Genomic DNA, 24,850 nt, shown 5'->3' on the forward strand with positions numbered 1-24,850 from the left:
ACTCTGCCAGGTCAGCTCACGTTCTAGTACCCCTGGGCTCCTGCTCCCACAAGTAACTCCTGGCCAAATCCTCCGTAAGTGCAAATGGACAAAACTCCCTTGAAGTCAATCAAGTTGTGCCCATTTACACCAGTAGAGAACTGTTTTTCCTTCTTTGGGTGATGGTCCCTATAGTAAAAAGAAAAGGAGTACTTGTGGCACCTTAGAGACTAACCACTTTATTTGAGCATAAGCTTTCGTGAGCTACAGCTCACTTCATCGGATGCATACTGTGGAAACTGCAGAAGACATTATATACACAGAGACCATGAAACAATACCTCCTCCCACCCCACTCTACCAGTGGGAGGAGGTATTGTTTCATGGTCTCTGTGTATATAATGTCTTCTGCAGTTTCCACAGTATGCATCCGATGAAGTGAGCTGTAGCTCACGAAAGCTTATGCTCAAATAAATTGGTTAGTCTCTAAGGTGCCACAAGTACTCCTTTTCTTTTTGCGAATACAGACTAACATGGCTGTTACTCTGAAACCGGTCCCTATAGTATTCCCCTATGGGTTACGTGTGTGCACCATGCCCTCGGAGCTGGAGAATTTAAAAGTAGTATCCATTGGTCTGTGCATGCCCCCTGTTTTGGAAATTCCTCTTTGACCCTGTTTGCCTGCTCACTTCACTTTCCTCCTCAAAGTCCTTTCTCTAGGGTTTGGTAAATGTTAATTTCAGCTGACACACTGAAATCGACAAAAAAAATCCATTACTATTGGTCAGAGCAAGTATAGCCTTCCACTGCACTTCGTGCCTGTAGGGATTGGCTCAGCCCAGGCCTGGTCTCCACTCTGCCTTCTTCCCCGCATGTTGCATCTGCAGGAATCCAGTGTCGTCAGCAGGGCAAGGAGCTCTTTGGGGCTCTGTTTTCACAGCCCCAGTCCCTCACACGAAAGCCAGAAGCATGGGGGCTGTCCACTGGCAGGAACCATTCAGTGGTGGGGTGTCCTCCCCTGTGGCTGAGAGCTCATTCTCCTTGCACACCTGGCCAGGGGATTTCTGCTTTGCTGGACCAGGCCCACAGCTTCTCCTGCACCTTGCCTAAGAGTGTCTTAGGCCCCTCGTATGTGCAGGGAACCCCTTGCAGCCTTGCTGTCAGTGCTGGGAATCCCATGCAGCCCTGCTGTTAGCACTGATTTAACCCCGACCCCCCTTTAATTTTCCATGGCTGTAAAAATTATAATAGTTAAAAATAAAAAAATCTACCTTAATCATTGAAATTGAAAAAAAGGATAAACCAGATTCCACCAGGCCTTGTTATCGCTATGAATTCTGTTCTTTGCCTTCATTAATTAGCTACATGCACTGCTTGCTGTTCAGTCATATGCAATTCAGAGAAAATCAAACGCACAGGACCAAATTCTGCTCTGAATTACCCCATTGATTTTAGTAAAATTGTACTCATCCAAATGGAATAAGTATGTGCCCAGTGTCCCATTCTTAATTATTTCAATGTGTGATGAAAAAATGTATTTCTTGCAAAAATCTTGCTACTGTGGGAAAATAGCTATATGCTGGGTGCACTTGTATTGGTGGAAGAATCTAATATTATCCTCAAGAATGGAAAGAAAGTGATTGTAGGTTTAACAAATGAAAGTCCTTCATAAATAAGATTAAGTAGGAAAGCAATGATATCCTCTGGGTTTCACATGATGTTTAATTACTGGACAGCTGGAGGGATTAATGCTTGTGCATTATGCCCAGGCTATCCAGAAATTAAACATTGTGGACAGCTTTGACTTTATCACTGCTTAAAGTATTAGATCTCCTTCAAAAGCAGTAGAAATTACAGGAAAATCCCCATTGTTCTTTAGGAAATATCTCATTCCGTATTCACATTTGTTTTGAGCTATATAACAAGAAAGCAAAACAAATTAACCTGGTGGTTAGTTATAATTGTACCCTTACAGTAAAAATGAGGGTAGTTTCCAGATGAATGTATCAATGTCTATCATAATTAAATGTAAAACCCTACATTAATGCCATGTTAAGGTAGAGATTTTAATTGGACATGTCAAGAAATTCACACTTAAGGCCAGAGCTTTAGCTGTGCCAGACCTCTGCTCAGTGCAGTTGAAGAGATGTGGGGTCAAAGGTGGCTGTTAAGCAGACTTTGCTTTTTCCTAATGTTGGAGCCAGCGCAGGTGAAATGTACTATTCCACAACTGATGGAGAGTGATGTCCTGCCCACACCCCAAGCAAGCAGAACGTAGTTCCTGGAATCTGACCCTCAGTGTTCCCATAGCAGCCTAAACTTTTCTTCCTTGTGTGCATGCATTCACAACAGGAGCTTTTACCCTAAAATCATGTAATGTATCAGTATGTTCAGTAAATAAAATATTCTTCAAAGGTTACGGAAGAAGGTGCAGTTTAAAGTAAAGGTTCACTGCTTAATGTTTTTATACAGTTTTACTGAAGGTGCATTTTTTAAAAAGTGCAATTCTTTCCACTGGCATTATATTGTCGTGCTTGCTGAAAAAAATACAATTTTACCCAGGGTTGTAGGGGCTTGTTATGAAATACTTTATTTTAATGCAAAGGAACAAAATTAAGATTATTATGGGACAGAGTTAAGATTTCAGATGTTTGGATAATTAAAATATAAACTTTAGGATTCCCTTAATGTATATTTTACATTATTTACACTTAAACAGTGGACGTATCCTGAAATCATAGATGCATAAACAATCATCTTGAGTGCTAGAGAAAGATCCTGCCCTGCTGCTGGAGTGGGAGAAGTTGCCTCTTCCTTATCTACGTCACTGCAACAGAGGGCAGAATTTAGCCCAGAGCTGGCTCACTATATACTCCCCCAGTGGCTAGGGTTCATGGATGTAGAAATCCCATATCCAGGCCCCTATCTATGTCATTCTATAGCTGCCAGCCATACTGCACGTCATGTACCTAGAAGACTTTGGGTGACAGAGGGTCCAGAATTCTGTACCTTTTAATCCCCAAACACAGCTTTCTACTACTTAAACTAAAAGAGAATCTGCTTCAGGTATAGAAGTGAAAGGGCTTACGTTATGATGAGACACGTTTGAGCAGATTGGACATACCTCCCTTTTATGTGCAGTGGTATATATAGTTTGCTCCCTCTAGCCAGTACATTATAGCTCTATGAACTGAGCACAATTTGAAAACGTTATTTCAAAACCAAGTATCTTCAAACATGGCACAGCCCTTTCCCAAGACTATGGCCAGGAAAAGTTTGAAGCTTTAAAAGAAAGTTGTTTTGTGAATTGGCCAAGCACAAAAACATCTGAAAATTTTCATTGTGGCTGAAAACTTATCTTTTTTTGCCCTCAGACAATTAAATCAGTTGAATGGATTTTGCTTGCATTTTCTAAAAAAATTCACCTCAGGGCTGAAGTATAGCTGGGAAGGTTTAGTCCACAGTTAGGTTATTTTTTATAAAGTTTAAAGCAATGATTGCACATATGAATGTAGAATTAATGTGTCATATCACCAATAGTGCTGGTGATATGAACCAAAAATACACTGAGGTGCAGCCCTAGGGTTGCCACCTTTCTAATGGCTGGTACCTGGACCTCTGAGTCCCCACCCCTGTCCCACCTCTTCCCCTAAGGCCCTGCCCCTGTTCTGCCTCTTCCCCAAGACCCCTCCCCTGCTCCACCTCTTCCTTCAAGGCCCCATCCCTTCTCTGCCTCTTCCCCTCAAGGCCCTGCCCCTGTCATTCGTAGTGTCTTCACCTTGCCTGCCACCTGTGGGCTGCGCAGGGCCATGCGACACCACAGGCCACATGAGCAGCCTGGTCCCAGAGATGGCGGCTGCTGCTGCACTGCCTCCTTCCTTCCGCTTAGAGTTGTCACCTTTTCCACAGATCGAAAAAATTGGACATCAGGGCTTGCCAAATGGCACCTGGACACACAAGACAAAACCCAGACTGTGCAGGTGAAAACTGGACAGGTGGGAACCCTACGCAGCCCTTTGTTTCTAAATCCTTTTTATACAAAAACTGTAGAAGTGAAAGGCCAAATCCTAATCCCATTGAAATCAACACCAAAGGGATCTCCATCCCGTTAACACCCATGGGATCACAGCCTTGGCCTAAGAGTTTTTGCTTCCAAGTTTATTCCTATATCAATGTTGATTTCCTTTTATGGAACTTCCCATTTGAATAGCTGTAGTTTCTAGGCCAAATTCTCTAAACATGGTCACCCACCAAGTAGCAATGCTGCCAGAATTGCAAATAGAGGCTAAGTTGCCCTTTGAAAATTTGGCCTGTGTTTATGGTAGTGGGTTTTTTCTACCCCTACTGCTGCATCTAAAAGGAATCTTTGACTGCCCAGCGAACACAAGCCAACGTGCTTATATTTTATTCCAAACATAAATTGTTAAATTGTCATTGCAGTTTCACTCCACCTTGTTTAGGATCTCAGGTTCTGGTGGAAATGCTGGAGATAACAGCATCATTAGGGTAAATTTTGCACAAGGTTTTGCATGGCAAATTTTAGCTTTCTCCTGATTTGTCTTTTGCTCCAGAGGAGTTAATGATATAGTGTGCTAAATGCTGTGAATAGTCAGGTCTAATGGTGCGGTGAACCACTGTAAAAAGAAATATTGGCTCTTGTGAAGAATTCCCTTCAAGCAGATGAAATTAATGGAGGTAGAGATTTTTATGGGGCAGTGAACTCACTGCTTGTAGTGTGAACACAGCTTTGTAGCTCATTATTCAGCAGAGCTAGACTTCCGGAGCCTGCGTTTCTCTCAGTTGTCATAGCTACTACAAGATTATCTAACTGAAGTCAGGCTTTCCATTTTGAATGTTTTTTTCTTACCTGTTTTGCCCATTGATTCAGAAGCATATCTCTAGGGAAGGGAATGTTGTTTTTCTCCTCTATGCCTTTCACAGACGTTCCTACATGGCCACCCAATCAACAAATTGGCTTTTGCCTAAGAATTTGGAAAATAAAATCTATTTTTCCCAGATGGCTTTGAGACATGTGTGAGTAGCTACGCAGTGATTGACAGTAGGTGTTTAGAAGCTACGAGAGGCTGTCGTGTGTTATTGCCGGCAACCATTTTGTTTATAGATGTCCAGGAAAGAAACATACTGTAAACATATTATTAATCTCCAGTGTAAGACAATGGGCCAATTTCTTTTCTCATAAATCCATAGTGACTTTGTTGACTTAGTGGAATTACTCTTGTTTTACATGTGTTTAACTGAGAACCAGTTATGACCCAAAGGTGGTTCAGTTGGTCCTGGTGGTTGATGTTTGCTTTATCCTTGTGCTTGGGAATTTGAAGGTAGGAAGAGTAGCATGGTAGCATGCACTGCACCACTGACATCTTAATCTGAATTTCTTTTTTTTCCCCTAATCACAACAAAAATGGAGTTTACAAACTCCCTGGGATTAAAACCGATCTAGCTGTAATCTGATAAATTTAATTTGACTAATCTAAAGCTTTTAAGACTCTGCAGAGTTCCTTTCCTGAGTTGAGAGTAGGAAATCAGAAGCAGCATCTTTCTAAAGGGGAAAGATGGAAATTCAGACAAATATTTTTGAGTACTTCTTAACTTATTTCATATTAGCATATCTGCATAATCAGTGTGAACCTCAGTATAATGGACTAAAGGTCTGACAGTCATACAGTCTGCTTTTCCTGGCAAAACATCTCTGATTTAAATTCCCTAGTGGCAGAGTTAGCCCCTCACCGTGCAAAAGGACCAGTGCAAACAATTCTTATAGCTAGAGGGAGTCCCATGCACTTCAGTAGGACTCTTCATGAGCATAATATTTCCTTTGTGGATCCGTGTGCAGCATCATGGCTTTATTCTGTAATACCTTAGTTGAGTAACTAAAAACAAAACAATTTTATGATAGGTATGAATTTGTATGTTAATGTCATGGAACTATTAGTTTAATCGATATTCTCGTACGGTTCTTAGTGATTTGCCAAATCAGTATAATTTGTAAAATTGCCATTTTAACAAACAAGTCATGTCTGGAGAATGTGAGTGGGCACATCTCATCCAGGTTCCAATTCCAAGAATAAAAAAAATCCAAACACTTTCTTGCATATAGTTCTACTAAAATTATATCTACTACAGAACATCTAAAAGTTGATTCAACAGATTACATTCTAAAAGAACATAAAAAGCGTAAAGATAGGTCTTTATCTCTGCAATTTGAACATAAAACCACACAATGTAAACCTTATGCATCGTAATGCCTTTTTCTCTTTACATTAGAATCACACTTATTTTGATGTGCCTTTCAGTTATTTAACCAGGGAATCTGTGCTGTTTCAGTATTCAGGAGTCTTGTAGCAATTCCCCATTACAGAACAGAACTGAGGACACTGCAAGTTCTTAATAGTAACTTTGCATATGTTAGTGAAAAAGATATTAAAAAAAGGAAGACTTTTCAGGTCTTATGTATATACGGTACTCTTCTGTTCATTAAAGTGCTATGCAGTTACTGCTGAATAAAGGACATATGTTAATTATACCACCACGAAAATAAAGCCATTTTCAATGAACGCATGAGTCTCTGAAAATTTACTATAGATCAATAACGCATTTTTGCATCAACAATTATTTATCAGCAGTAACTTTGGAGTCTGGTCACACTGTTATAATTAACTAATATTACTCTAATGCAGCTCCAGAGACTGGAAAAAATAGCTTGTTTGTGTTTGTGGAAAGCTGTGTTGCAAAAGAAGCAGACAAATGCAAATATTAATTTGTGAGATTATTTGAAATGGTTTCCCTGGCTCCTTAGCTACATTAATGCTTTGACTAGAATTAGGAATTAACATTTCTTCTGCACGCCTCATCTCTATGGGTTTCTCCATATCAATCACCATAGCAACAGCCACTAATAGTGGTGAGACTGCAATTCTGTTGCATTATTTCCTCTATGGAAGGCCTGTCTTTATTCAGAGGAATTCACTTCAAGGTCATCATTATTTACCTCTCTCTCTTTTGCTGCCCTCCCTAGAGGGTAGCCTTCTGAGGGAAAATGCCCCAAGGAGCATGAATCTTGCTTTGAACAGAGGCACCTGACACATGGCCTCAACGTCTTTGAAAATGTATATTGTCGCTGTTTCCAAGGTAACTGCATCTCTGACCCCTTTGTGGCTTCCTTGAGGGCATCCAGCTTATGTCTCAGGCCTTCAGTCATCACCTTTCTTGAGGCAGAATCCCACAACACTCTCTCTCTAGAGTGGGGATTTAGGCTGCAGTTCATCCTGCAATTCACTATGACTACCTCAGCAGATCTGACTTTAGTTCAGCACCTACATCCGTCTTCTCTGTGGGGTGACAACAGGGTTAACAAGTGACCAGCCAGCATTCATAAAGCAAAGTATTATTTATTCAGAAGAAAAGCATTATAGAGAAAATATATTGAAAACAATAAACAGCTTATTAGCATGCTTACAAGGTAATGCCTATCTGCCACCTAGGACACGGGTAGGTTTCAGAATATGTCACCTCCTCTCACAAGGCCTGTCCTTCTTTTCACAGTCTGATCTCTGTTCTTAGACTGTATGAGTGACCGCTCTCCCTATTTTAGGGTGGCCATTTCATAGTTTTCAGTTCTTTGTTGTCAGGGTCTCTTTTACCAGATCACATGCATTTTGTTTTCATCACACGCAGGAATAGTCCATATTCCTCACTGACTCTTTTTACAGACATCAACATTTGTTGCATTGCAAAAAAAGTTTCAAAAAGTGAAATTCACCTCATTTTCCACACCCCAGTAACTCTGAAACTCTTTGTCAATTCACCACAAATTTTGCCAAACAGTTCTTGTCTGGCTGTAAACTACACATGTAATTTCAAGCAAAATGAATTTTTTTTTTTTTTTTTGAGAAACAGGAGGCAAAATCAATTGGGCTTATTATTGAGAAGCTAGTAACAGCCTTCATTAGGGAGTCACTTCTGCAGCTGTATGATGGAGTGTCTTTTTATTAATGACGGATATTGTCGATTTCACATTTTGTTTTGCATCAAATTAATATTTGAAAATCCACAGTAATTACTCTATAGATTCCTGACTTATAGAAAAGTTATTATACATAAGACTCGCTTTACCCACATTGAAACACTGCAACTGTTAAGCAGTGCCTAATGGCCTTACACTAGTATAGAAAATAAAAGAGAATGCCATATACAAATGAAACCAGATGTGGAATTTACAGAGACAGAATTCATATAAATGATGAGGAATTTTTACCAGGATATGAATGTAACTATTCTCTGCTCTTACAAAAAGTGCCACAGAATTGACTATACAAAGGCTTCAGTTTTACATCGTATCCGAAAGATGGCACCTCCAACATCCTAGTGCCTACTAGTGTCCTATTGGCTGAATAGTGACTAAGAGAAAAGGGTGCCAATAGTAAGTCACTACGCGTACCACTTCATTGCTTTTAAAACCTGTAGCAGTGAGTCTCAACGCACAGGTCTATAGACTTGGGCCTGTGCTACGGCACTAAAAACAGCTAGTAGACGTTGGAGTTTGGGTACTGAAGCCCAGGGAAGGGGGTGGGTTTCGGAGCCCAAGGTCCAGTCAGAGCTGCAACACTCTTGCCAATCAAAGATTTTCAAGACTTCTACTGGGATCACTTCATATTTTAAAAGATTTTGCATCTGAGACTACAACACTTACTTCTCTGCACTGAAAAAAATGGAAACTAATATTGGTTTTTCTCCCTTTTATACAAAAAATCTCCTGATAGGGCAGGTACCAAATTAGAGAACGTAAACCAATTGCTCAAGTCAAAGGAGAAATAAATGCCATGGTGGGTATTTAATTACTGTTTAATGTTATTTTCTATTGAAATACTTGGGAAGAACTTCTTAGCATATGCGCAACATGCCTCAGATGGCATGTGACCAGGATTCATCACCAAATTTGGTCTGCTGGTTGGATCATTAGCAGGGCCGGATATTAATGGAGAGTGCGGCATGAACACTGATCCATGACCCCTGGGAAGCTCTGAGATGCTGTAATAATGGGGGCTGCCTAAGTACCCATCAGACTTGGGAAGGATGATGTGTGTGTAAATTGCCTTTCACTTATTCCTCCGACCTTATCTCTCCATGTGCTGTCTATAGTAATGCATAATGCGACCCTTTTCTTGCTCTAAGGGTACTTTATACTGGTGTAAAGCCATGCAAAAGGTCACCATGTGGTTGGCTCCTGTGTGGGTGTAGGAAGAGTGTAAGGAGGTCCTCTCCCCCCTGTTTCAGCCCTGTACAAGAGCAAGCCACAGTATGGCTAGAGGGTGCAGACTTTGCTTCTTCCTAGCACACTCCATAAAATCTAGCTCTCTGAAAGTGGCTAGGGAGGGGCGAGGTAGGTTGAAGATGAGACAATAACTCCCTCTTTCCTTTCCTTAAAAGCCAGTGGAGCCAGATGGGTCTGGAATGGGGAGTACTCTCTCTATGGGGGTGCCACAACAGTGCCAGTGTGCACTGCCTAGGCAGAGGTCTGGCTGAGGCCTGTGGAAAATGAGTCTGTGGTAACAGTCCAGTCCATAGTAACCTGATGACCACATCACAGGAATCACCACTGTAACTGTCACCACTGTTGCCACTGAAGCGTTGTCTGCACAAGCAGCTACACGTGCTTCTGGGCCAGGGTTAAAGATGTGCCAGGGCAGCCCTCCCTGTTCAAGGCTGAGGTACAAGGGTGCAGTGGTAGGTGCCTGCTGCCCATGCTTTACCTGTTCAGTGGAAAGAGGACTTCAGTCTCTAGTGCTCTCTGGCATCAGCACTGAATTCACATTTTAAAAACAAAATAAAATAATCATAAGCTTGTGAATTAGTAGCTAGGAAGTCATAAGCTTCATTGCAGAAGTCCTCAGGGAGGCATGAAAGCAAAATTGCTTTTATTCTTTGAGATTTTCGATACATTTAATATTTTAGTGAGGTTTGTGTGTACAGGGGAGGAGGAGCTTTTATATTAATTTGCATTGTCTGTAGGTGACCGACCCCCATTTTCTATGGATACATGTGACCATCTCTAATTTGCACACTTGGCAAATTTCAAAAGGGAGACAGGCAACACATACAAACATAAGAAGGGACAGAGGTGGGAGTAATGAAAACAAGGAAGACAGATGTGCTTATTACAGCTCAGGGAAGGAAATTAATTCACAGTTGGAGTGTGTACATTGCTGTAACCCTGCCAAAATATTAGGGATCAAGAGCTTATGCGAACTTTGCTTATTTATTTTTTTCTGAGGTAGCTTTTCTAACAATTATTTTGATGTATTCCTCAGCTCAGCCTTGATCTGTTACGTTATCTGCATGTAGTCACTGCAGCTCTAATGTTTATCATCTCTCTTCAATCAGATCAGTAAGGCTATAGCTGTGTTACTTCAAATTAATACTCCACAGTGCCATAACATTACCCATTTGAAATGGCTGCTAGATTACAGAGATGAAGACAGATCGATAAGATTAATAGGTCATTTTGTTTTCAGTTGTACAAGTGCCAATTAATCAGAATAGCTAAATATGCATAATTAGAACTTTGGAGAAAGGCAGGTGCCGTGTAAATGTTTGTGAGAGGAAGACAGACATAAGTAGAGATTGTGCCTATTCTTTTCTTTTAATGAACTCCAGCTCTGCCGTGCAGTTATTTTAGATGCAGTTCCTAGTATTTAGACATCTCTCCACCTGAGTGTGTTAACAAATCAGGTAGCTAGATGTCCAAATGCTGTAATTTTCAGATGCACTTAATTGCAGTTATAAAATTGCATCCAGAAAATTGAAGGTGGAATTGAGATTCCTTTAAAAATCTGCTTCATCACAGCCATAGAATAGTTTGTGGTCTGTGCTCAAAAGTATCCTTCTCCTTTGACTCTTTTTGGAACCTGAATCTTTTTCTTATTGGCAAGACATCTCTGCCCCATTGTACCACCAACCCCCGAACAATCAAGAATTCATTTGGTGGTTCTAATAATTTGTAATTTTAGTGCACTAGTGATTTGATACCATGGATTTAAAAATACAAGCATAGGATTTGCCACACTGAATCAAAAAATGGATCCATCAAATTCTGTCTCCATTGGTGCCCAGTGTGAGATGCTACCAAGGAAGGCAAACACCTCTGCTTCCTCAAATGGGCTTGTCCTTTTGGCACTTAGGTGGTGGGAGCCAAAATAATGCCCAGACAGGTAGAAAGAAGTTGGGTTTGCTGGGACTGATCCAGGGAGGGAAGGAGGACTTGGGTTTCTTAGGTTTTACTTTAGGGCATATCAAAATAGATCAGATAGGTAGAACATGAGCACTTCAGGGAGTTAGAAACTTCAGCTATGCTCTTTGCCCATACAGCCTGGTAAGTTCATGAGTAAGGTAGTGTATATACTAATAATGCCATTGTGAGCAGTCTGTGCTTATCTTCCTAGGTGAAAAAACCAGAATAGTTCTGTATAACACTGTTAGCGTATGTCTCCACCTTGAGCTGGGCTGTAATTCCCAGCTCACATATAGACTCTCACACACTAGCTCTTGTCAAGTTAGCATGCTTAAAAATAGTAGCATAGCTGTGGTAGCAGGAGCGCAGCACGGGATAGCTGTGCTGAGTATGGACCCACACGGTTCAGGCAGCTGCACTACGATTTTTAGTGCACTAGCTGGATGAGAGCTCGTGTCAATGTCTGCGTGAGCTGGGAATCAAAGCCCTAGCTCACAGTGTAGACATGGCCTTATTAGATCATTCTCCCGGTGCTCTTGCCACACCCTCAAAGCTAGTACGTAACTCCACGTAGTAGAGATTCTGGTGTCTTCCAGATGCGCTTCCCATGTTATGTCTCAGCTACCAGTGTTATTTCAGCAGTGTGGTTTGTCACTGTCAAGGTTCCTCCCCCACTCTGAACGCTAGGGTACAGATGTGGGGACCTGCATGAAAACCTCCTAAGCTTATCTTTACCAGCTTAGGTCAAAACTTCCCCAAGGTACAAAATATTCCACCCTTTGTCCTTGGATTGGCCGCTACCACCACCAAACAAATACTGGTTACTGGGGAAGAGCTGTTTGGAAACGTCTTTCCCCCCAAATACTTCCCAAAACCTTGCACCCCACTTCCTGGACAAGGTTTGGTAAAAAGCCTCACCAATTTGCTTACGTGACTACAGACCCAGACCCTTGGATCTTAAGAACAATGAACAATCCTCCCAACACTTGCACCCCCCCCTTTCCTGGGAAATGTTGGATAAAAAGCCTCACCAATTTGCATAGGTGACCACAGACCCAAACCCTTGGATCTGAGAGCAATGAAAAAGCATTCAGTTTTCTTACAAGAAGACTTTTAATAGAAATAGGAGTAAATAGAAGTAAAGAAATCCCCTCTGTAAAATCAGGATGGTAGATACCTTACAAGGTAATTAGATTCAAAACATAGAGAATCCCTCTAGGCAAAACCTTAAGTTACAAAAAAGATACACAGACAGAAATAGTTATTCTATTCAGCACAATTCTTTTCTCAGCCATTTAAAGAAATCATAATCTAACACATACCTGGCTAGATTACTTACTAAAAGTTCTAAGACTCCATTCCTGGTCTATCCCTGGCAAAAGCAGCATATAGACAGACAGAGACCCTTTGTTTCTCTCCCTCCTCCCAGCTTTTGAAAGTATCTTGTCTCCTCATTGGTCATTTTGGTCAGGTGCCAGCGAGGTTACCTGTAGCTTCTTAACCCTTTACAGGTGAGAGGAGTTTTCCTCTGGCCAGGAGGGATTTTAAAGGGGTTTACCCTTCCCTTTATATTTATGACAGTCACAGGAGCTGTGCAGCAGGGGCAATAAGTACTTTTGCTATTGAAGACGAGAGCCTCCTGAGTGACATTAAAAGAAGCATTTTTCAAGACGGATTATTTGATCTAATCTAATTGATAAAAGCCATAATTTTCCGCCGGGTCTTCGAAGCTGCTGAAACTGAATTTTTTCCCTTAATAACTGAGTAAATTAGGTACCAATTAAAAGTAGTTATAGGGAACTCTTGCCAGCGGCTGTGTTCTTCTTTTTGCATAAGAGTGACCATTGTTGGGATATCTGAAAGTTTAATTTGAGCAGATTCCTCTGGCTCAGCAGTAAATCAGGCATGCAAAGGAAAAAAGTTTGTTCTTCTTCATAGCTCAAAAAGTCTCATTTGTATGTAAATGCAGAATGGTGACTTCCCGGGGAAATAGTCAGTACCTTGTGAAGGGATTTATCGACATGATTCAGCAGCTAATCCCTGCACAACTCATTGAATATTTACCCTGTGTGTCTCACTTAATATGTCCAAAACAAGACGCTGTGAAATTCTGAAATTTGCTTAGTTTTGGGGGGGTGAATTTGATGAAAGTCAGGAACTGATAGCACTGGCTTGAGCTCAGTATAGTGCCATCAGGAGCTATGCAAGCCTGTGTCACACAGTTCTGCCATGCATCTCCATCCTAGACTGTAATATCTCTGCTGTTCCATTGCTTGTCTCCCAGCATAGCTCTGATAGTGCTCTTCAGTCTTAGCTTGCTACACCTTTGCTGTTCTGCTGCTGGGACCACACACAGTATTGCCAGTGGTCCTTGTTCCTGATCTTCAGTTCCCTTTGTTGGATCATATTAAAGAAGTTCTGTATTAAAATCACAAATGAGTTTGGTTCCCCAGAGTTTAAATTCCAGGGTATTACTAATTAAGAGGTCTCTTGGTTTTTGGTACTGTTTCTCTCCCTCTCTGTGTGAAACTTGCAAGCTGCTAATTGGGTTAGTACATTCTAAGACTGAGTCTGTTCTCAAAGCAATTCACAGAGAGAGAGACTCAAAGCAATACTCGAACAACAGAAACAGCACCCAGAGACTCCCCACCCTTTTGTTGTATTAACAATTGTGATTAAAATAGAGATAGAGGATGTATGTGGATGGATGCTTGGTGTGGATAATAACTGAATGATCAGGGAGGTGCCAGCCTAAGAATCCAGTGTCCATCGGCGGAAGAAGGCGTCAAGTGGAAATAACCAGAGGACCACCCCCCCCCCCCCCCCCCGGAGGGCAGACTGGAATCCACCCAACAGCCTCAAGAATGGGAGAACCAAAGAACAAGATAACATCTTGGAGCCGTCAGGAATGTGCTATCTGCTGATTGATTCAGCAACAGCATGATGAAGCAATTCCCATAGACTGGCATAGGAAGAAATTCCTATAAAAATAGACTCTAAAAAGTGAGAACTTTGGGGTCTGATTCTGCAAACCAACTTCCAGGAGCATCAGATGAGCATCTGACAAGGCCCTGCTCCCTCCTCATGTCCAGGCCACCTGGCCAGTGACTTGGCATGAGCAACTCTAAGGCTGGTAACTATGATAACAACCTTGCAGAACCTGTGTGTGTGGGTGTGTATGTGTGTGGGTGTGTGTTTGTATGAATAAATATGAGATTGAATGGAATGTTATAGCTATAACTAACTGCTTACTATGATTCTTTCTGTATTCACAATAAATGTGGTATTTTGCCTTTTTCCCTTTAATAAGATCCTGCTGGTTTTTATTTTATTGGTACAACATTTTGGTGGAGAATTGCGAAAGGGGGAATATTGGTAAAAAACCTCAGTTATTGTAAATATTGGTGTGCACACCGCCAGCTCTAGTGAGCTAGGCATTTCTATTAGGTTAAACCAGACCTGCTGGCCTCCGAGAAGGTAGCAGGGGACCTGCTGGCCTCCGAGAAGATAGCAGGAAAAACAGATTAAACCAGACCTGCTGGCCTCCGAGAAGGTAGCAGGGGACCTGCTGGCCTCCGAGAAGGTAGCAGGAAAAACAGATTAAACCAGACCTGCTGGCCTCCGAGAAGGTAGCAGGGGACCTGCTGGCCTCCGAGAAGGTAGCAGGGAAAACAGATTAAACTAGACCTGCTGGCCTCCGGGAAGGTAGCAGGGGACCTGCTGGCCTCCGAGAAGGTAGCAGGGAAGAACAGGTTAACCGGACCTGCTGGCCTCCGAGAAGGTAGCAGGGAGAAATAGGTTAACCAGACCTGCTGGCCTCCGAGAAGGTAGCAGGGAGAAATAGGTTAACTGGACCTGCTGGCCTCTGGGAAGGTAGCAGGGGACCTGCTGACCTCCGGGAAGGTAGCAGGGGAAAAACGCATAGATTAAGCTATGATTTCAGAATCTAGGCTGTGTCACTTGCTAAGTAATACCAGCAGTGACAAAGAGATTGAAATATCCATGTTAAGATGTTTAAAAGAAAACAGGGTAAGCCAGTACCAGAGGGAGGAATGGAGTCAGAAGGAACTCCAACCTCACCTTTTGTAAAAGAAATTACACCTTTTAAACAAATCCTTCAAAAATGTGGGCACAGTCCTTGGACTAAACAAGCCCTAGCTGATGTCTGCACTATTTCGGACCTAGAGGATAGATTGGCTCAGTATATCCTCATATACAAACCTTCTAGTGCTGCCAAAAGAGATGCAGCAGCAATTTGGTTGTTGTGGGAGGCATGTAAGGATTCTTCCCTCCGCTTGTCTTCATGTAAAGAGGAAAAGGCACAAATGGAAAAGGGAGCAGACAATTGGAAGGTGCTGGCTACAAATATCCAAAGCCAGCTGAAAATAGTGAAAGAGGCACTCCAGGAATACAAAAAGAGTGAAAAAGTTAACTCTGCAGAGGCTGGAGGGAGGCAGGTAAAGGGGGAGAAGGTCCTATGTATGGCACCCCCAGGCATAATTACAAAGAGAAAAGAGAGTAAAAAAAAAAAAAAAGTTAACTCTGCAGAGGGTGGAGGGAATTAAGCAGTTAAACTTTGTATTTCACCCAAACAACTTTTAACCGAAAATGTTAAAAAGGAAAAGTGTTAGAGCATTCTTGGTTTCTTTGCAGCCATTCTGAAAGAAAAATGGGCCCTTTTCCAAAGGAATGTCTGTAAATTAGCCAGGCAAAAATAAACTGATTAAATTCATTTGACTGGACAATTTAGTCAAATTTGCTAAAAGAACATAAGAGGGTTCTATTGGAACTTAACTGCCTCAAATGTATAAAGGGAATGTAAGATGTAAAAAACAGAGCAGTGTGGAAGGGATGTTAAGGAAAAGAAAATGTGTATGTATCTGTCTGTGTGTGTGTAAATATGTAAAGTTCTAAGGACCAGTTAGTTTTGTTTTTGTTTTAAATAATGCCACTAAAAATCCATTTGACTCTTTAATTCAAAGTTGCAAAACTGACCGACCTTTTTGCTAGACACAGGTAATTAGTGTTGTTTGGCTTTGGGATTTGGCATTTAACCCTTAAAAGGTAACTCAATGCTTTACAAAATTTAAAATGTTTTTAAGTTGTGGCTGCAGCAGGGCAGTCAAAATCAGGAGAATATAAAAAAAAATTGGATTCTTTTTGTTTGTTTTTTGTTTTTGTAACAAAATAGCAGATGAGAGTTGTAGTAAAAAAAAAAATTAAAAAAAGACAGTGCCCCTCTGAAGCAACAGCAGGGGTGAGGTGCACAAAACAAAAAGAAGCAATGTTAGAAACACTGAGTCTTAAAATGGCTCTGAGTAATCAGACTGTCACTTTGATAAAGGTACATGAAAACTCTGTAAGCAAAAAAAGAAATAGTGACACCTTATGTAAAAATGGATCTGGATAATGTTATAGAAGTTAAACTATGGAAGAAATGTGCATTTGCCCCAGAACATGTGCAGGGTATATTGTAGAAGGGGCAAAAGAAATGCAAACATACCATGCTACTTAATTAAAATGCTATTAGGGCTCCAAAGGGAGCCACAATAGGTTGGGTTTTCTTTTTCAGATTGCTGTGTGTTTTGGAAGCAGAAGTTAAAAGTAATCAAAACTCTGGTGAAAGTTGATTGTGTCCCTTTTAAGATAGAGTCTCTGAGCTGCTGATGGCTTTAAATCCAAAAGCAGGAAGTTTCTGTGAAAATGCAAATTACCTAAATGATAAAGGAAGGAAAGAACTAGCAGCACAAAGAAGCTGCAGATAAAGGACATACCTGGTCAGCAAACAAATTGTCTAAATAAAAGGCATGGGATAACAAGATAATTTTAATACATTTAATGATAATAAGTATCCCTGTAACAACGTATAGTGTGTATGATTTTTGGAAAAATCCTTTAAGGTCGTATGGTAATGATGCTTCTCAGTTATTACCTGTAAATACAACTTAAAGCTTAACACAGCAGGAAAAACATTATAAACTTGGTCTGCTGTATAAGAAGGAAAACTCAGGGATTTAATGACTAAACAGTGGGATAATTTCCCCATAACCCTTAAAAGATAAAAGCCTTTGAAACCTGGCCTGCCTATAGAACAAAAACAGGAAAATATGGGGGCAATTTCTCTGTTTTGCCTGCAATCAGCAAGGGTATTTGTAAAAGAAATATTTTAAGCAATAATCTGCCACCCCAAAAGGGGTAGAAACATGTTCTTTTTGTCTTTCAGAAAATCAGGAAAAGCTGCCAGCTGAAAAGCAACCCAATACCATGAATCTACTGTCACAATAGAAATTGTGTTCTGTGTTCTATGTTTTGTCTTGTGTTTTGTGTTGTTGCTCGCACTGTTGTGTGTTAAAAAAAAAAATACTGAAGACCTGCAGGAACTTAAAAATAAATTAAGCTTTCTGTCCCAGCTACAGGACAGCCTGATACAAAAACAAGTACATGCCAATGTAGACTTGGTCCAAATTGGTCTGGGTAACCTAAAAGGCCAATGGAATCTTTAGTAATGGCTTAATACTACCACATGGCTTATCCATAAGAAAAAAAAATATTAGAAATAGGAAACTACACAGCCATAGCTATGGGATGCACTGAAATGCAGATACTTGCACTAGCTACTTTGGAACACAAAATGTTCTGGGTCATATTGGGAAATATTAAGGGTTTGATGCATTTGTTAAAAAAGAAAGAGATCATTGTTTGACACTTATCAATATGAATGGATGCAATATGTTTCCACTATTGTAAACCAGACTTGTTAATGGGAGAAATTGTTTTCAAAATTGCACACCAACAGTCCCTGGAGGCAAAGGTATTGAAGGTTAACCCACTCCCCATATTACACATGGGATCCTTTTGGCTACCCTGGACCTTGAGCCAGTGGGCTGGGGAGGGAGGGAAGCTATTGGACACTAGAGGTTGTACCGAATGGACTCCTCAAAAGTGGGTGTGCCTCACCTTGCCTGTTGCCCCAGAACCTTGTAGTAAAGATACATCACTAGGATCATGTATGTGGCATGAATTGGAATCACAAACTCAAATTGCCTCACAGTACTTTCTCTTGAATAGGCTACATAGAAAGTGACACTGACGATTATAAATCTTAGTGTCAAAAGGGGGATTATGTTGGATCATATTAAAGAAGTTCTGTATTAAAATCACAAATGAGTTTGGTTCCCCAGAGTTTAAATTCCAGGGTATTACTAATTAAGAGGTCTCTTGGTTTTTGGTACTGTTTCTCTCCCTCTCTGTGTGAAACTTGCAAGCTGCTAATTGGGTTAGTACATTCTAAGACTGAGTCTGTTCTCAAAGCAATTCACAGAGAGAGAGACTCAAAGCAATACTCGAACAACAGAAACAGCACCCAGAGACTCCCCACCCTTTTGTTGTATTAACAATTGTGATTAAAATAGAGATAGAGGATGTATGTGGATGGATGCTTGGTGTGGATAATAACTGAATGATCAGGGAGGTGCCAGCCTAAGAATCCAGTGTCCATCGGCGGAAGAAGGCGTCAAGTGGAAATAACCAGAGGACCACCCCCCCCCCCCCCCGGAGGGCAGACTGGAATCCACCCAACAGCCTCAAGAATGGGAGAACCAAAGAACAAGATAACATCTTGGAGCCGTCAGGAATGTGCTATCTGCTGATTGATTCAGCAACAGCATGATGAAGCAATTCCCATAGACTGGCATAGGAAGAAATTCCTATAAAAATAGACTCTAAAAAGTGAGAACTTTGGGGTCTGATTCTGCAAACCAACTTCCAGGAGCATCAGATGAGCATCTGACAAGGCCCTGCTCCCTCCTCATGTCCAGGCCACCTGGCCAGTGACTTGGCATGAGCAACTCTAAGGCTGGTAACTATGATAACAACCTTGCAGAACCTGTGTGTGTGGGTGTGTATGTGTGTGGGTGTGTGTTTGTATGAATGAATGTGTGAATAAATATGAGATTGAATGGAATGTTATAGCTATAACTAACTGCTTACTATGATTCTTTCTGTATTCACAATAAATGTGGTATTTTGCCTTTTTCCCTTTAATAAGATCCTGCTGGTTTTTATTTTATTGGTACAACACCTTGCACTTCTGTTCGAAGCTCCCCATGCAGTTCGGCCAGTGCTTCTCAGTCTTGACCTTCAGCCCTTCAACTATTCCATTCCTGGGCTCTAAGCACAGTTGTGGTAATGATCCTCAGTGATAGCCTACCACAACTCTGGTATTTCAGCCCCGGCTGGACTCCACACACACGCAGCCAATGCACATCACTACTGACTTGGAACACCCTAGCTGTTCCTGGTCTGGACTCCACACAGCCGAGCTAATGTCTTTCACTCCTAGCCTGCTCCAGTGTTGGGTTTCTCCTGAGCAGAGACTGCCGAAGTGTGTGTGGTGGGTTTGTGATACGGACACAATGTCCAATTGGGGTCTAGGTTGAGGATCTCCCAACTCATCTGTTTGCTTTTATCCCGCAGTCTGTTCTTCCAATGAGTTCCAGTGCAGTAACAAGACCTGCATAGCCATGATCTTTGTGTGTGATGGCGACAACAACTGTGGAGATGGCAGTGACGAGAGGAAGTGCTCACCACTCACCTGCAAGCCTAATGAGTTCCAGTGCAACAACAGCGTGTGCATCCCAGAGCTGTGGGTCTGTGACAACCAGCCCGACTGTGAAGACTACTCAGATGAATTGATGGAGAAGTGTCGCTACAAAGTCAAGCCTCAGGTGCTGAACACCTGTGCGGCCCACGAATTCAGGTGTGGCAATGGGGAGTGCATCCACTTGAACTGGAAGTGCGATGGCGACGAGGACTGCAAAGACAAGTCAGACGAGCAGAATTGTCGTAAGTATCTGCAGGGGCTAAGCAGCATGGGGACAAGGGATGTCTGCTGGGTAAAGATTTCCTTGGAGTAGAGGGAATTTTTGGATGCCACTAAAGGCTACATTTCAGCCAAGACCTCTAATGACATGTTTGCTGCAACAAATCCATGCCTTCAGACTGGGTATTTGTGTCTGCAGACTGTGTAGCTGAGTGCCCAATTACCAAAATAACCTGCCCAAATGAGACTGAGCACAGAACTCTGTTGGCTGCAAATAATGCTGCATTCAGTGAGAAGTCAGAGGCTGATCTGAGGCTCAGAGAGTTAAACAGCAGCTTCTGTAGTGACTTAAATGTGAGCCTCTCTGACATGGTGGGGAGGAGAGAGCCAGCTTTCCAGGAGCTCCAGGAGGCAATGGTCCTCACGGAGTCACAATCCCTTTCAGAGGCAAGGTGACTCCACCCTGCCCCTTGTTCAGTGCCAGAACCTTCGTGACACAATCTGGCCCATAGCTCCTTAAAGAGAGATGAAAGCATTTAGGTTTGGGGGGAAATTAATTGTTCTAAAAGAATAACACAGGACTGGAAAGGAAGTAGAAAGGGTGCGGTGGGGTGGGGAAGATTCATAGATTCCAAGGCCAGAAAGGACATTGTGATCATCTAGTCTGGCCTCCTGCATAACACAGGCCATAGAACTTCCCCAAAATAATTTTGGGGCATTATTATCTAGTTTGAACTGGAACATATCTTAAAAAAAATCCAGTCTTGATTTTAAAATTGCCAGTGTTGGAGAATCCTCCACAACCCGTAGTAAATTGTCCCAAAGGTTAATTACCCTGTTAAAAATGTACACCTTATTTCCAGTCTGAATTAGTCTAACTTCAACTTCCAGCAATTGGATCATGATATACCTTTGCCTGCTAGGCTGAAGAGTCTATTATCAAATATTTATGTCCCATGTAAGCACTTATAGACTGCAATCAATTTACCCTCTTGCCCAGCTTTTTGGTAGTGGAATGGGTTGTGGGGGGCCTAGCTGAAGAGGAATTGGTAGCAAGAGACTGAGGATATCTGTTTCAGTTGGAAATCAGAGGTAGGGAATGGGAACAGGTTTGAAAACTCCTAGATTGCCTCAGGGGGTCACAGCTCACAGGTTGGAAACATCTATCTTAAAGCAAAAAAGAAAGAAAGAAATATATATATATATATAGTTTTCTGCCTATGAATCCAGAACATAAAACAGACAATCAATAAAGGCATCTCTGAAGAAGCCAGTTCAAAATGCACTGTGTGCTCTAAAACCTAAGCCCTTTCAGTGTAAGAGTTTGGCTTGTTAAAGGCACAGAGATCATAAATAATGGATTTCTCTTCAGTTAGTTTTGTGTATTTAACACATTGTTGCTGTGTACTGAATGTTTTATCCATTTCCAGACACTAAACTGCTCAAACTGGTCACTTACCCAGAGAGACCAAGAGGGAAATGGAGAAAATGTTTCTCTGAAATATTCATAATGACAAGATTGAGATGAAATAAAATATTTACACAGCTATATACATACATACAGCACTGCTGAAAGGTGGGCAGCTCTGGGGAGGAGGGCCACAACCAACTGCAGAGACTGAACATTTTAACTAAGGAATCCAGGAAAACCTCTGGCTCTTAGAATCAGAAGCATAGGATTTTTATTGTCCATATAGACATTGCACCCAGTAGGGCAGAAAAATCCAGCCTGTGAGGCTAGTAGGGCAGTCCCATCTTGGGAAGGGCCTGTACAAGAAGGCAGTTAGGTTTTCTGTGAAGCGGAGACAAAGGCAGGGAGCAAATGCTGTAGCTCCTTTAACAGGGGAAGGGGGAAGTGGAAGCTCAGGAGGGGAGAGGAAAATGCAGAATAGCCTCTGAGCTGCTCTTAAGAGTAGGGAGAGAAGAAAAAGGAGTAGATGGCTCAGGAGCAGGAGAAAGAGCTGGTATACAGAAAATCAAAGGGGGTGTGGGCAGCAGCAGAATAGGAGTCCAAGGTGGGCTCAGGATTTACTGCTGGGGCAATTCTGTACCACTGTGCAATGAAGAATTTTGTAGAAATTAACATTGTGCGCGCAGAATTTCTTTTCCCCCCACAGAAATGGGCTTTAGTGCTGCTGGCCACCACTAGGGGCCACTGGACCCAACAGAGCCCAGCTCGCACATAAAAGACACTGCTGGGGGGAGGGAGCTAGAGGGTTCTGAGCAGTTCCCAGCACGCCCCGAGGGAAGGAGAGGGCCATGCACAGGAAACTCCGTGCAAGCGTGGGACCCAGCATCAGGCTGTTTCTCCCTCTGGATCCCTGGGCTCTGCGGAGGGGAGAGGGGCGGGTGTCTGGGTTGTGGTGGGGGGGGGCTGTGACTGGGTTTTGGGGGAAGGGGGTGCGGGTATCTGGGCCAGGGTACCCCCGTGGTTGGTCTCTGGGGAGGGGAGAGGGATGGGTGTCTGGGCTGGGGGGGGCCCTGTGTCTGGGCTCTGGGGGGAGAGGGGGCATGGGTATTTGGACAAGGGGGAGCCCTGTGTCTGGGCTCTGGGAGGGAGGGGGTGTAGGTACCTGGGCCGGGGGGCACCGTGGCTGGCTTCTGGGGAAGAGGGGTGTGGGTATCTGGGCTGGGGGGCTCCATGGCTGGGCTGGTGTGGGGGAGGGAGTGTGGATATCTGAGCTGGTGGGGGGTGTTTGGCCCCCCCCCGCCCAGCGTGGGGGTAGGAGGACAGAGAACAGGAACTGGGTTGTCATAGGGGTTTCTTTAACTCTCTACTCCTGGGGGATTTTTGTGTGTGTCTGTATTGTTACAGACATACTTGCTGATGGGTATTTTGAAATAAATTACCAAAATAATTGAAACTGGTGTGATTATGTAGTGTTATTTTTACAAATAAAATTTGCAGAATTTTGCAGAATTTTTAATTTTTGGTGCAGAATTTTTATTTTTTTGGTGCAGAATGCCCCCAGGAGTAAGGACTGATGCTCAGCTTCGGGGAGGATTGATTTTGTTGAGAGGGGAAGCGTTGATTGACTGGATATGAGGAAGATAACAATGTGATTGGTGGAGAGCAATATGATGGAACTGATTTACTCGTGGGATGAAATAGATCTGTTTGAGCCACAGAGCTGGTCCTTCACGTTCAGGAATGTAGGCCTCAATGGCTGCAGCTGAAGGTGAACTCCCTCAGTCAACACTAGCAGTAGATCTGATATCCTCTCTGTGGACAGCCCTAGAGGGCAACATCACTGATCTACACAAAGCCAGGATGTTACAGTAGAGCCCTGTGCGGGGCTATTTTTAATCCTGCTCCCACCTACTCCCGCTATTGTGGCAGTGAGTCCGTGGGATCCCGATTCCAGGCAGGACTCTGTCTCCTATTAAGGAGGGGGGGGTTGTCATAGGTTGCTAGTAGCCATGGGGGTTATCTTGGGGCCCTTTACTGTGTTAGTGCACATTTGATTCTGATACCTTCTGTGCACAATTATTTGTAGTATCTAGGAGCTCTAGTCATGGACTAGGACCTCATTGTGCGAGGCGCTGTACAAACATAGAACAAAATGACAGTCCCCACTCCAAAGAACTTACAATGTAAGTAAGTGAACTCAGACCTTGAGGAACGTTCCCTGGAATGGCATTGGCCTTTGAGGGTGGACTATTTACACACAAGCTTCAATCCAGTAAAGGAAAGATGAGCTCCCCTCTCTCCTTCTCCATATCCAAGGGACCTAGGTGGGTGCAGTAGGGAACATGTCACCGGAAGCATTTGCCAGTTGAAATCAGTGAAAATGCCGTTTTGAGCCCCAGTTCTTTAGTTTAGAAGGGAGTCTAAGTCAAGTCACTTACAAGTCACATTCATCCAGAGGTGAAAGTAAGCCCTGGTACTTGCTGGTGCATCGTACTGGGGCAGCCCGGCTTCCCCAGGGGGCAGTTTAAAGGGCCTGGGGCTGCCAGCAGTGGCTGGAGCCCCAGCCCTTTAAATTGCCTCCAGAGCCCTGCTTCTGGAGCCCTGGGGTAGCAGCTGTGGGGCTCCGGCGGCTGTTTAAAGGGCCTGGGGCTCCCCTGCTTCTACCACCCCAGCCCTTTAAATAGCTGCCGGAGCCCCACCACCACTACTCCAGGGGTCTGGGGGCTATTTAAAGGACCGGGGCTGTAGAAGCATGGGAGCCACAGGCCCTTTAAATAGCCCCTGGAGCCCCGGGCTGCTGCTGCTGTACCCCGGTGGGGGAGGGGGCACTTACGTTACAGGGTGGGCTGGGGCTAGCTCTGACCCCCTCAGCCCCGCCCCTTCCGGGGTCCAGAGCTGGCCCCAGCATACCGGTAAGTCACTCGACTTACTTTCACCCCTGCATTCATCTCGCCTTTGCTAAATGGTTGGCAGGACTAGGACTACACTTAGCCCACCTTGGAGGCGAGAAAGTACTTTATTACTCAGGGACGTCCCCTAGCTTGATCCAACATGGGTAGAGATGGGTTCCAAAGGGTATCCACTGAGCTCCGGCCATCATGATAGGAAGCTTTGAAGGAGCATGGTATAAAGCAGGCAGCAGTAGTAATATCTCACAATTGTATAGAAAACTTTTCAAAATATCTCCCTACAACATCACATAGTGCAACTTCCTCTGAGGCAGTGATGACTGCCAGCTAGTGCACAGCTGCATAATAGTGAAGGAAAGAAGAAATATGGCCAGGGAGATGGGCAAACTCCCACTCCTTTGGAAAGTGCCTTGGGACCTTTAACATTCATGTTCAGAAGGCAGGAATTTTAGTGTACAAGGTCTGCAGTAAATCCATGTACAG

The 24,850-nt window shown here is 42.9% G+C and overlaps 1 protein-coding gene across 2 annotated transcripts in view; it reads left to right on the forward strand.

Annotated features, from left to right (window-relative positions):
- The window catches only part of LRP8 (LDL receptor related protein 8), a 298,522-nt gene that overhangs the window by 222,467 nt on the left and 51,205 nt on the right, over nt 1-24,850 (forward strand). For both annotated transcript variants that reach the window (XM_073357653.2, XM_073357654.2), the window contains exon 5: nt 19,702-20,070. In XM_073357653.2, coding sequence (XP_073213754.1) covers nt 19,702-20,070 — 369 coding nt within the window. The remainder of the gene's footprint in view (nt 1-19,701; nt 20,071-24,850) is intronic.

Source organism: Lepidochelys kempii, chromosome 8 (assembly GCF_965140285.1).
Source record: "Lepidochelys kempii isolate rLepKem1 chromosome 8, rLepKem1.hap1, whole genome shotgun sequence".
NCBI classification, from domain to species: domain Eukaryota; kingdom Metazoa; phylum Chordata; order Testudines; family Cheloniidae; genus Lepidochelys; species Lepidochelys kempii.